This window comes from Crinia signifera, chromosome 11 (genome assembly GCF_055691185.1).
Source record: "Crinia signifera chromosome 11, ASM5569118v1, whole genome shotgun sequence".
In the NCBI taxonomy this organism is placed as follows: domain Eukaryota; kingdom Metazoa; phylum Chordata; class Amphibia; order Anura; family Myobatrachidae; genus Crinia; species Crinia signifera.
In genome coordinates, this window is record NC_139227.1 from 106,300,573 (window position 1) to 106,312,962 (window position 12,390).

At 43.5% G+C, this 12,390-nt stretch overlaps 1 protein-coding gene across 3 annotated transcripts in view; it reads right to left on the bottom strand.

Moving 5' to 3' along the window:
- The window catches only part of SYT12 (synaptotagmin 12), a 95,067-nt gene that overhangs the window by 35,272 nt on the left and 47,405 nt on the right, over positions 1–12,390 (bottom strand). For all 3 annotated transcript variants that reach the window (XM_083164132.1, XM_083164131.1, XM_083164133.1), the window contains 2 exons: positions 7,383–7,576; positions 6,046–6,411 (listed from right to left, as the gene is read on the bottom strand). In XM_083164132.1, coding sequence (XP_083020258.1) covers positions 6,046–6,411; positions 7,383–7,576 — 560 coding nt within the window. The remainder of the gene's footprint in view (positions 1–6,045; positions 6,412–7,382; positions 7,577–12,390) is intronic.

Sequence of the window (12,390 nt, forward strand, 5' to 3'; positions counted from 1 at the left end):
GTTGGCCTTTAAGAAATTTAAGCAGACGCAGAAGAATGAGGACAAAGAGGTGTATCTTGTAAGACAGAAGGAGGTTAAGAAGGTAATCAGACGTGCAAAAGCACAGGCTGAAGAGAAAATGGCACAGTCAGTGGGTAAGGGGGGGGGGGGGGGCTTTTTTAGGTAAATAAGTGAAAGGAGAAAAACAAAAAGTGGAATAATAAGACTAAAGACAGAGAGTGGAAGTTTTCTTGAGGGGGACAATGTAATAGCAGATAATATTAATAATTATTTCTGCTCAGTATTCACTGCTGAAAGAGAGGGGAAGGGGCCACAGTTAAGTTGCAAGTATACCAGAAAACTGAGGGAGAAACAAGTACATTTAAAGAGGAGAAAGTCGTCACAGAACTCTCAAAACTGATACATCCAAGGATACTAAAAGAGCTTAAAGGGGAGCTGGTAAAACCAATAACAGAATTATTCAACCAGTCACTAGCTACTGGAGTAATCCCAGAGGACTGGAAAGCAGCGAATGTAGTCCCACTGCACAAAAGTGGAAGCAAGGAAGAGGTAAGCAACTATCGACCAGTGAGCCTTACATCAGTAGTAGGGAAATTTATGGAAACAATATTAAAACAAAGAGTTGTAGAATATCTCAAAACCAGCAGTTTACAGGATCCAAAACAGCATGGGTTTACTGGGGGAAGATCATGTCAAACAAATCTTATTTACTTTTTTGACTGGGTGACTAAAGTAATAGATCAAGGTGGGGCTGTAGATGTAGCTTATCTAGACTTTAGTAAGGATTTTGACCCTGTCCCACATCGCAGGCTGTCAAATAAACTTGAAAGCTTGGGATTGGATTCTAAGATAGTTGAATGGATCCAAGACATGGTTGCAGGACAGAAAACAGGGAGTTGTAGTAAATGGAGTACAGTCAAAGGAGGGAAAGGTTACAAGTGGAGTACCTCAGGGATCTGTACTTGGACCAGTGCTTTTTAATATCTTTATTGGTGATATTGCAAATGGAATTGATGGTAAAATGTGCCTTTTTGCAGATGACACAAAGGTATGCAACAGGGTAGACACACCAGGAGGGGTAAAACAAATGATTGATGATCTAGGTAGATTAGAAGAATGGTCAAGAGCATGGCAACTACAGTTTAATGCCAAAAATCATGCACTTGGGTTGCAAAAATCCAAAGACTAAATATAGTATAAATGGCACTATAATGGAAACTACTGAGGAAGAGAGGGATCTAGGTGTGACTATTTAAGGGGACTTAAAAGCAGGTAGGCAATGTAACAAAGCAATGAAGAAGGCAAGTCAGATGCTTGGTTGCATAGGGAGAGGTATCAGCAGTAGAAAGAAAGAAGTAATAATGCCACTGTATAGATCATTGGTACGACCTCACCTAGAGTATTGTGTTCAGTTCTGGAGGCCATATCTCCAGAAGGATATAAATACATTAGAGACTGTACAAAGAAGGGCAACTAAAATGGTGCATGGCCTACATCACAAAACGTACCAGGAAAGACTAAAAGATCTTAATATTTATACTTTAGAGCAGAGAAGGGAAAGGGGGGACATGATAGATACTTTCAAATATATCAAGGGTTTTAACAAGGTGCAGGTGGGAGACATTCTTCACAGGAAGAGGAGCAACAGAACACGAGGACATGCACTGACACTAGAGGGAGGAAGATTCAGGGGAAATGTGAGGAAGAATTACTTCACAGAAAGAGTAGTAGATAAGTGGAATAGCCTCTCATCAGAGGTGGTAGAGGCAAATACAGTAGTACAATTTAAACATGCTTGGGATAGGCATATTGATATCCTTACAAAAAAATAAGGATCAAATATAGTTTGAGGTAACATGTTTAAAAAAGGGGCAAACTAGAGGGGCCAAGTGGTTCTTATCTGCCGCCAAATTCTATGTTTGTATGTTTCACCGCCGCCGTCTGCATCCCCCATAGGTTTCTATGGGGGATGCGAAGGTGCCCAATGTATCAACATTGGGCAGGCCGGCTTACCATTTCATGGCTATCACAATTCTGGAAATTGGCTACGGGACTGCACTGCCGGTGGGGCAGTTCAGTCAAAGGGGTCTGCGGGGGTCAGTGCATAACCGAGCATGAACAGATCCCCCTGCTTCCAGGTCAGCGCTTCGCTATGTCAAACCCCATTTCACATGCCAACAGATCACCTGACCTAAGTACACCAGGCGGTGCAAGGAATGCTGGCCAGACTATGCCAGTATTTGCTGGCGGCAGCGCAAGAGGTTGCCAACCTGTCAGACCTGCTGGATTCATTTTTTTTTTTTTTTGTTAAAATAAAAGAATATTTTAAGTTAGAAGTTGTCTGTGTTTTGTTCAAATATGTTTGTGTATTGTGTTAAGGTAAGGGAAATAGGTACATACTGTATACACATGTGTGATTGCATTTTTGTGTGTGGTCTAAAGTGGAGGGTAATGAATACATGTTGCTGAATGTGTGGTGGGGTGTGTTTGTGTGTGTTTTCAGAATAAACGGTTAGGGTACTGTGTGATGGGCATAAATATGACCGTAATAATGAATGCATGAATGTAAACACTGGTAACAGCAGACACTGGTTTTCAAAACACATGTACACATTAGCACCATAGCTGCCTACTCTCCTGCATTCTGCAGGAGACTCCCTGAAATAACAGCAATCTCCCTCTCTCCCTCATTAGTCTAGCAATCTCCCTCATTTCACCTTGTCTGCATTACACTGTTACATTTTTTGGGAAAAAAGGAATGAGGGATAGATACATTTACATTGAACCATCAGCGCCATTTCCCAGCACTTTACCAAGTATAGTAGCTCTTACTAACTGCTTTGGGGCTCATCTACATTTGTATTTAAGTAATTTTAAAAGATTCCTCTCAGATGTAGCAGTACACACCCACGCTTCTAGGTGCCACGTTCACAATCTCTTTTCACAATCTCTCCATATATGGAACTAGACATGCCCTTTGTGTATATATATATACTGTATATATATATATATATATATATATATATATATATATATATATATATATATATATATATATATATATATATATATATATATACAGAGAGAGAGAGAGAGAGAAAACACATATATATTTCAGAACTTAGCCACAGAAGCGATTTTGATGGCTTTCAATTAATGGTTTTAAACTCAGTGGCGGTGAGGTGCCCCCTTGATAGCAGGAGCCCGGCGGCAGATGACTCCATTGCCTCTGGAGCCAGGTCTAGGTAAATAGAAAGTGTGTGATGGTAGATCTAGTTAGATTAAGGGCATAATTCATACCTAGCGAACAGGGCAGCGCCACCTGCTGCACCCCCAAATGCTCACCCCATAAAATGCTGGGGGTTCCCTATCCATACCCGTGTCCGCCCTCAGCCACCTCCCTCTGGAGTGACTGCAAAGAAGTGCGTAGATATTAAAAATGTATTTGGTTATTTGAAATGCACAGAAACAGAATATGTTACAATTAGAGATATTCGCGTCCTCCGACCTTTTCATGCCCTACTATCCACGTCGCGTGGAGTTGAGAATAGAATAGTGTGGCGAGCGCAGCGAGCCACCGAGCCCGAAGCGTGGCGAGCGCAGCGAGCCCCGCGAGGGGACGCGGATACCTTCACAGTTATACGCGTCCCCTCGCGGACTTCACAGGTGTCCGTGGCGACGCGGACACCTGTGAAGCCCGCGAAGGGACGCGTTTACCTGTGAAGGTATCCGCGTATCTCGCGGGGCTCGCTGCGCTCGCCACGCTTCGGGCTCGGTGGCTCGCTGCGCTCGCCACACTATTCTATTCTCAACTCCACGCCGACGTGGATAGTAGGGCATGAAAAGGTCGGAGGACGCGTACCGCCGCCCCTCGCGGGCTCGCTGCGCTCGCCACGCTTCGGGTTGGCGTGGATCGTGGGGTGGCGTACAAAAATTGGGGGGACATTTAAGGGTTAATTGGGGCTATTTGGGCTCTGTAGCCCATTTAACATTGATTCCTATGGGAAAATCGCGGGCATTGAGGCATTGAATGCAAAATCGCGGTCAATTAGGCTTTTTAACATTGTTCCCTATGGGAAAATCGCGGTGATCGCGGGTGCCCGATTTTGATGTACCCGCGATTTACCCGCGATGCCCGCGATCACCGCGATTTTTTACCCCCGACGCCCGCGATTCTGATCGCGGGCGCCGTTCTAGGTAAAGAGTACCGGATTTTTATTATTGGCTGTCCAAAACACGTGACATTCGGCAGCCAATAAGATGCCGTTTTTTTAGATCTAGGTAAATCTGGTTCAATCCTCATACCTTTTGAATGTCTGTAAATACCTAGTTTGTTGTATCCCTCTCTCCTATTGTACAGCACAACGGAATATATAATATAAGAAACTGTTAACCCTTTGCGGTCCAATTTTTTTTTTTTTTTTGCAATTCAAACAGCCTGGTTTAAATGACTTGTACATTTTTTTATTTTTTCATTTAAAAATCTACATTGAATTTTGAACGATGTTAATGTTCTCATTTTAAAGTGTCTCACCATTGGATCTGCTACTAGCTCTAGGGCTGTTGAGCCTGACTAGACGTTGGACCTTAAAGGGTTAATAAATAAATAATCCGCTCAGCACATCACCTACATAAATCTGCATTACTGCAATGGCTGCATTTTAGCCTCTATAAACCATAGCTGCCTACCCTCCTGCATTCTGCAGGAGACTCCATGAAATACCAGCAATCTCCCTCTCTCCATCATTAGTCTAGCAATCTCCCTCATGTCACCTAGCCCACATTACACTGTTATTTTTTTTGTGAAAAAAGGAATAAGAGATAGATACATATACATTGAATCATCAGCACCATTTGCCAGCATTTACCAAGTATAGTAGCTCTTACTAACTGCTTTGGGGCTCATCTACATTTGGATATAAGTCATTTTACAAGATTCCCCTCAGATGTAGCCATACACACCCACGCTTCTAGGTGCCACGTTCACAATCTCTTTTCACAATATCTCCATACATGGAGCTAGAAACGCCATTTGGGTGGAGCATGACACGCCCCCTCAATGGGGCACTGTGCAAAATTCTACTACCAACTATAATCTCCCTGAAACTAGTTTTCAAAAGAAGGCAAGTATGCTATAAACATAATAAAAAGTATCAAGAATTAGATGCTGGGACATGGGGGCCAATATGTGCTCGATTTTCCAATGTAAATAAAGTGATTCCTGGCAAATGACTTTATGGGCCAGATGTACGAAGCTTTAAAAGTGATAAAATGGAGAGTGATAAACCACCAGCCAATCAGCCCCTAATTTCCATGTAACAGGTTGTGTTTGAAAAATTACAGGTAGGACCTGATTGGTTGGTGGTTTTATCACTCTCCATTTTTTTCACTTTTCAAGGTTTTGTACATCTCGCCTTATGTCCGAGCTTGATCACGGCATAGTTATTGCACATGTGTCTAGGGGCACTATTGGAGAGGGATCTGTAGAAGTGCAGCACCTAAACCAATGATGGCTAACCTTGACACTACAGCTGTTGTTAAACTACACATCCTAGCATGCCCTGCATTAGTTTTAGCATGGCTAAATAGTAAAACTGAGGCAGGGCATGCTGGGATGTGTAGTCCAACAACAGCTGGAGTGTCAAGGTTAGCCATCACTGACCTAAACTGTATTATATGAGCCAGTACACGAGACTGAGTAGACCTGGCATAAGGGCACTGGGGATACAATTATGCCACTGTTGGGAATAACAGGGCCTAATGATCAGTGTACACTATCTAACGCAGGGATGGGGAACCTTTGGCTCTCCAGCTGTTGTGGAACTACACATCCCAGCATGCCTTGTTACAGTTTTGCTATGTGGCCATGCTACAACTGCTGCAGGGCATGCTGGGATGTGTAGTTCAGCTGGAGGGCCAAAGGTTCCCCATCCCTGATCTAACGGAACACCTGTCAAATAAGAATTGTCCTGTAGATCATCATTTTTACAGGAAAAGCGAACAAGCATCGGGTGATAAACACAACCAAATATTAGCGCCCCTTACCCTTGAAATGCCGACAATTTGTTCATCTGGGAGCAGACTGATGTGCACAAAACAGGACTCAAAGCTGCCGTCTTCTTTCTTTTCCATCAGATCTTTCCCCTGTATAAGGGTTACGTGCAATGTGTTGGAATTCACATTATAGTCCATAGTTACTTCAATCTGCCCTACGGTAAAGTCTTGGCCGAAGTTGTTCCCAATGGAAGAGATAGAGCTGAGGGAATCAGTAGAGATGGATTTCTTTAACATCCCATATGGCGACATTTCCATATCTCTGTGGATCAATTCCATATGGCCAAATTCGCTCATGCTTTCGTAGGTGTCGTTGAGATTCGTCACATTGTGGGCAGAGTTGCTGTGAACTGCTCTCTGTGGGATGGAAGAAAGTCCCATAGAGAATTATTAGCAGAATAGTGCAGGCAGGGCCATCTTAACATATGGGCAGTTGCACAAGGGCCCCCTAATTCTAGGGGCAGTTGAACTGGGGCAGATTGGGCTGTGGACATCTGCCTCCTGAACTTCTTGGGAGGCAGTTGAGAATATTAGAGCAGCCAATCCGCATTCTCTTCCACCAATCAGAGTGCAGCATTCTCTTCCACCAATCAGAGTGCAGCATTCTTTTCCTGCTTGATGGATGGAGCTATCTAGCAAATAGAGTGCTGACAGCCATTCATTGTATAGAAACAAGTGGAGATATGGTGTAGGCATGCAGGAGGGGCATGTTATATATCTATCTATATCTCGGATGGAAGAACTGCACATACCATAAGGCTGGTGCATGTTTTGATGGTGACAGCGATGGAACACCAATCGCCATTGGGCATCTCAGTCCCTGCTCATTTAATTGCATGGATGTACACAGGGAAGGGTTTTGTAGTGGTATTTGCATACAGTCGCAGACAGGCAACTTACAGTGGTGGAACTGTAAGTAGTGAGTGGTAGGCCCAGGTGCAAAAGTATAATTTTGGCCCCAGGGGTACAAGCTGCTAGTCTGAGCAGCAGTGGGCTCCTTGGTCCTCAGGGGTCCTGGTGCAATGCACCTGCTGCACGAATGGTAGTTCTGCCTCTGCCCACGTATGTGGCTGCATAGTCTGTAGGCACCAATGGGGGAACACTTGTGTCAATGATTTAATATGCTGCTGAATGTACCATCCTTTTACAGTTATGTGAATCTACTCAATAAATACAGAACCATTATCCCAGTACAGTAACTTGGGCATTCTGTAAGCAGGAACATTGGTGCTAACACATAGGTAGTCTTATATCTGAGTATCAGACCAACTTTCTTCAAACCAAGACAAATATCACCCACATGCTCCCAGTTGGTAAAATCTGCTTACCTTCTTCTTTAGGTCAGAGCACGATGTCCCATATTTGTGCTTGAGATATCGGTAATCATAGTTGGGGAACGGTGAAGGAGATGGGAAATTCCCTGATCTGAACAGTTTCCATAGGTATAGACCTACTACTCCAAGTAGAGTCAGCGCCCCAGCAATGTATATTCCTATTTCCCATCCTGGCGGACTTCTGATAACTGTTAAACAAGTGCATAAATAAATTATAGATGAGCACGTCAATACATAAAGATATATGACACATCACAGTCAGATGATAACAGCCAACAGCCAAGTCTTCTTAATCTATCTATATCTATAATCAGGTCACTTAATGATCAAAGCAAGAAAATTCTTCTAACTTCAACTGTGAGACATTTCTGGAAGCTCAATCAGCCCGACTAGAAAGTGTATTCTTGTGTCATATCATCGGTAATGAGCAATGAATAATACATAATAAGTGTCCCTTCGCAAAACCAACTGGCATTTAATTAGTCACATAGTTTAGACTTCTACCTAACACCGCTTTTATGCCAAAAAGCCAGGACACACCCAGGATTGTGGCCCTTTCACACTGCCATTTCCACCCGGCATAATGCCGTGTGGTGATGTTAGCGGAGGTGGGTCCTAAGCTGGCCCTGGGAGATGGGAGCATCTATTTGATTGCAGTAAACGGGTCACAAGTATCGATCCAGGTTACACATTTAGACTGAATCCGTGTTCAATCCTGCTCGCTACCTGGGTTGAAATGCCAGGGTAGCGATCGCCATTGCATGTTGTAAAAGGGGTATTAGAAAACTATAAACTTCTAGTATACAAAGAATTCTTATCCCGCATTGATTATTCCAATAGCCTCCTAACTGGTCTTCCCAAGAACAGACTCTCACCACTGCAATCCATTTTAAATGCTGGTGCTAGGCTGATCTTCCTGGCTAGACGCTCATGTCATTGGTTGCCTGTTTATTACCGTATTCAATATAAAACACTTACACTCGCATATAAAGCTATTAACCATACTGCACCATCATATATCTCTGCACTTATCACAAAATATCTCCCATCTCGATCACTACGCTCTACACAAGATCTGCGTCTCTCTTCTGCACGGATCACAATTTACTATTTACTATTACAGGACTTTCATTGGGCTGCTTCCATCCTATGGAATGCCCTTCCACGCGCAATAAGACTCTCCGCTAGCCTCCAAACTTTCAAGTGTTCCCTGAAAACTCACCTCTTGAAGCAACCCTCCATTGGTTACCTGTATCTTACGTATTCAATATAAAACCCTTCTACTCTCATTTAAAGCTATTAACCATACTGCACCAGCTTATATCTCTCTACTTATCACAAAATATCTCCCATCTCGACCACTCCGCTCTGCACAAGATCTGCGTCTCTCTTCTGCACGGATCACTAGCTCCCATTCACTATTACAGGACTTTCATCGGACTGCTCTTACCCTATGGAATGCCCTTCCACGCACAATAAGACTCTCCACTAGCCTCTTCAGGCAAGCCTATCATATTTAAGTACCACACGCATAACCCTCTGAGACACTTATGTATTATATAGCTTCCCTTCTGGACTTGTAACTTGGTGGGACTGCTATGCTATTACTGGTGCCTGTCCTTCTGTTTCCCTCCTATATCCCTATAGATTGTAAGCTTGCAGGAGGGCTCTCCTACCTCCAAGTCTGTCTGTTGTTACCCAGTTTGTGTTATCACTGTCTACTATTGTAAAGCGCAACGGAATCTGCTGCACTATATAAGACAATGTAACGGAATCTTCTGCGCTATATAAGACACTGTAACAGAACCTGCTGTGATATATAAGACACTGTAACGGAATCTGCTGCGCTATATAAGACACTGTACCGGAATCTGCTGCGCTATATAAGACACTGTAACGGAATCTGCTGCGCTATATAAGACAGTGTAACGGAATCTGCTGCGCTATATAAGACACTGTAACGGAATCTGCTGCGCTATATAAGAAACTGTAACGGAATCTGCTGCGCTATATAAGACGCTGTAACAGAGCTGCTGCTCTATATAAGACACTATAACGGAATCTGCTGCGCTATATGACCCTTTACCGGAATCTGCTGTGCTATATAAGACACTGTAACCAGTGGCGTAAGTTCGTCTCAGGTGCCCGGAGGCAAGATGATTGCTTGTGCCCCCCCCCAAACCCTAATATAAATATATATATAGGATTTGTGGCCCTTTTCCTTGATCCCACCACGTGTCTGGATAAAAGGAGATGAGAGAGAGAGAGAGAGAGAGAGAGAGAGAGAGAGTTGTTACTGCAGTGTGTTGGGCAGGCTCTTACTGAATTAACACTCACCCTCAGGGGTCAGGCTGCTGTTGCAGCGTCTACCGCCCTGCTTCTATCTTCAGTGACTGTCTGTCACTCTCCCATCGCCCGGCAGCAGCTCCCATCGCTTCAGTGTACGGCTCCCGGCTCTTCGTCAGCAGCTGGCTTGCTCACAGGCGCCAGCGGATGTCAGGGGACTTCCGCAAACAAGTAAGCAGCCAGCAGGAAGCCCAAAGGTGACACTCAGGGAGGACGATGAGCGGTGATGCGCCATTGCGTACAAGAGGGAGGGGCACTCGCACCCAGAGGGGGGGCACTCGCACCCGGCGCCTGACCGCTTCATAAGATAACTGCAGCATCCCTGGCATCGGAACATCGGAGGCAACGGAGCCTGTGTCCCCTTTAAGCCGGGCGCCCGGCGGCAGATGACTCCATTGCCTCCGGGAGTTCCGCCACTGACTGTAACGGAATCTGCTGCGCTATATAAAATACTGTAATGGAATCTGCTGCGCTGTATAAGACACTGTAACGGAATCTGCTGCGCTATATAAGACACTGTAACGGAATCTGCTGCGCTATATAAGACACTGTAACTGAATCTGCTGCGCTATATAAGAAACTGTAACGGAATCTGCTGCGCTATATAAGACGCTGTAAAAGTAATCTGCTGCGCTATATAAGACACTGTAACGGAACCTGCTGCGCTATATAAGACACTGTAACGGAATCTGCTGCGCTATATAAGACACTGTAACTGAATCTGCTGCGCTATATAAGAAACTGTAACGGAATCTGCTGCGCTATATAAGACGCTGTAAAAGTAATCTGCTGCGCTATATAAGACACTGTAACGGAATCTGCTGCGCTATATAAGACACAGTAATGGAATCTGCTGCGCTATATAAGAAACTGTAACAGAATCTGCTGCGCTATATAAGACACTGTAACGGAATCTGCTGCGCTATATAAGACGCTGTAACGGAATCTGCTGGGCTATATAAGACGCTGTAACGGAGCTGTTGCGCTATATAAGACACTGTAACGGAATCTGCAGCACTATAAAAGACACTGTAACGGAATCTGCTGCGCTATATAAGACACAGTAACGGAATCTGCTGTGCTATATAAGAAACTGTAAAAGAATCTGCTGCGCCAAATAAGACACTGTAACGGAATCTGCTGCGCTATATAAGACGCTGTAACGGAATCTGCTGGGCTATATAAGACGCTGTAACGGAGCTGCTGCGCTATATAAGCCACTGTAACGGAATCTGCTGCGCTATATAAGACACTGTAACGGAATCTGCTGCGCTATATAAGACGCTGTAACGGAATCTGCTGCGCTATATAAGACGCTGTAACGGAATCTGCTGCGCTGTATAAGACACTGTAACAGAATCTGTTGCGCTATATAAGACGCTGTAACGGAATCTGCTGCGCTATATAAGACACAGTAACGGAATCTGCTGTGCTATATAAGAAACTGTAACAGAATCTGCTGCGCTATATAAGACGCTGTAACGGAATCTGCTGCGCTATATAAGAAACTGTAACAGAATCTGCTGCGCTATATAAGACACTGTAACGGAATCTGCTGCGCTATATAAGACGCTATAACGTAATCTGCTGGGCTATATAAGACGCTGTAACGGAGCTGCTGCGCTATATAAGACACTGTAACGGAATCTGCTGCGCTATATAAGACACAGTAACAGAATCTGCTGTGCTGTATAAGAAACTGTAACAGAATCTGCTGCGCTATATAAGACACTGTAACGGAATCTGCTGCGCTATATAAGACGCTGTAACGGAATCCGCTGCGCTATATAAGACACTGTAAATAAATAATAATAAACATAAATAAATTCTCCAAGGTGTGCAAAACAAGTTATTAGGGAGACACAGCAACTCTCCAGAGAAATTAGTTATACCACTTTTCCACTGCCAAATAACCCCGGTTATTGCCTGGCCTACACGGGTCGCGGCTTGGGTCCTTGAAAAATAACTTGGGTCCAGTGATCTGGGAACCTGACTCAGATAGCTACCAGTGTCGGACCCAGGTAAGCAGGGGTGTAACTTGATATTCTTAGGCCCCATAGCAAAAGTTTGTAAGGACCCCCTATTTAGCAACTGATGGTGATAAATGTATGTAAACATTATTTTTATTATTATTTATTTACAGTTTCTTATATAGTGCAGCAGATTCTGTTACAGTGTCGATGCTTCTTTTATTGAAGATTTCATCCATATGTACAAAAATTTAAAAACCAGTATATACATAATAAATAAGGAAAGTAATGAATACATATACCTAGAAAAAATAGCACAAGAACAAAACATATAGCAATCTGCCTCATATAAACTAAACATATATATATAGAATTATAAATGAAACTATAATATTAAAGAAAAAAAATTTGAAACCCATTTTTTACTAAGAGGATCACTTATCCATCATCTTGTATCCATCATTCATTCCCATACTCCCCATATATTCATCATTCAAGCCTCGAGGAAACTATCAACATGCAAAACAATTTAACCACCCAACCATCACCACACCCTTGATACCCACCACCTTGAAACATAGACTTATATAACCCATGCCCACAAGACATTCATTTAAATCAAACACTCCCCCCTTACATTCAATTCACCAACATAAATTAAATAAGACTTATGCTAGGGATGTGTA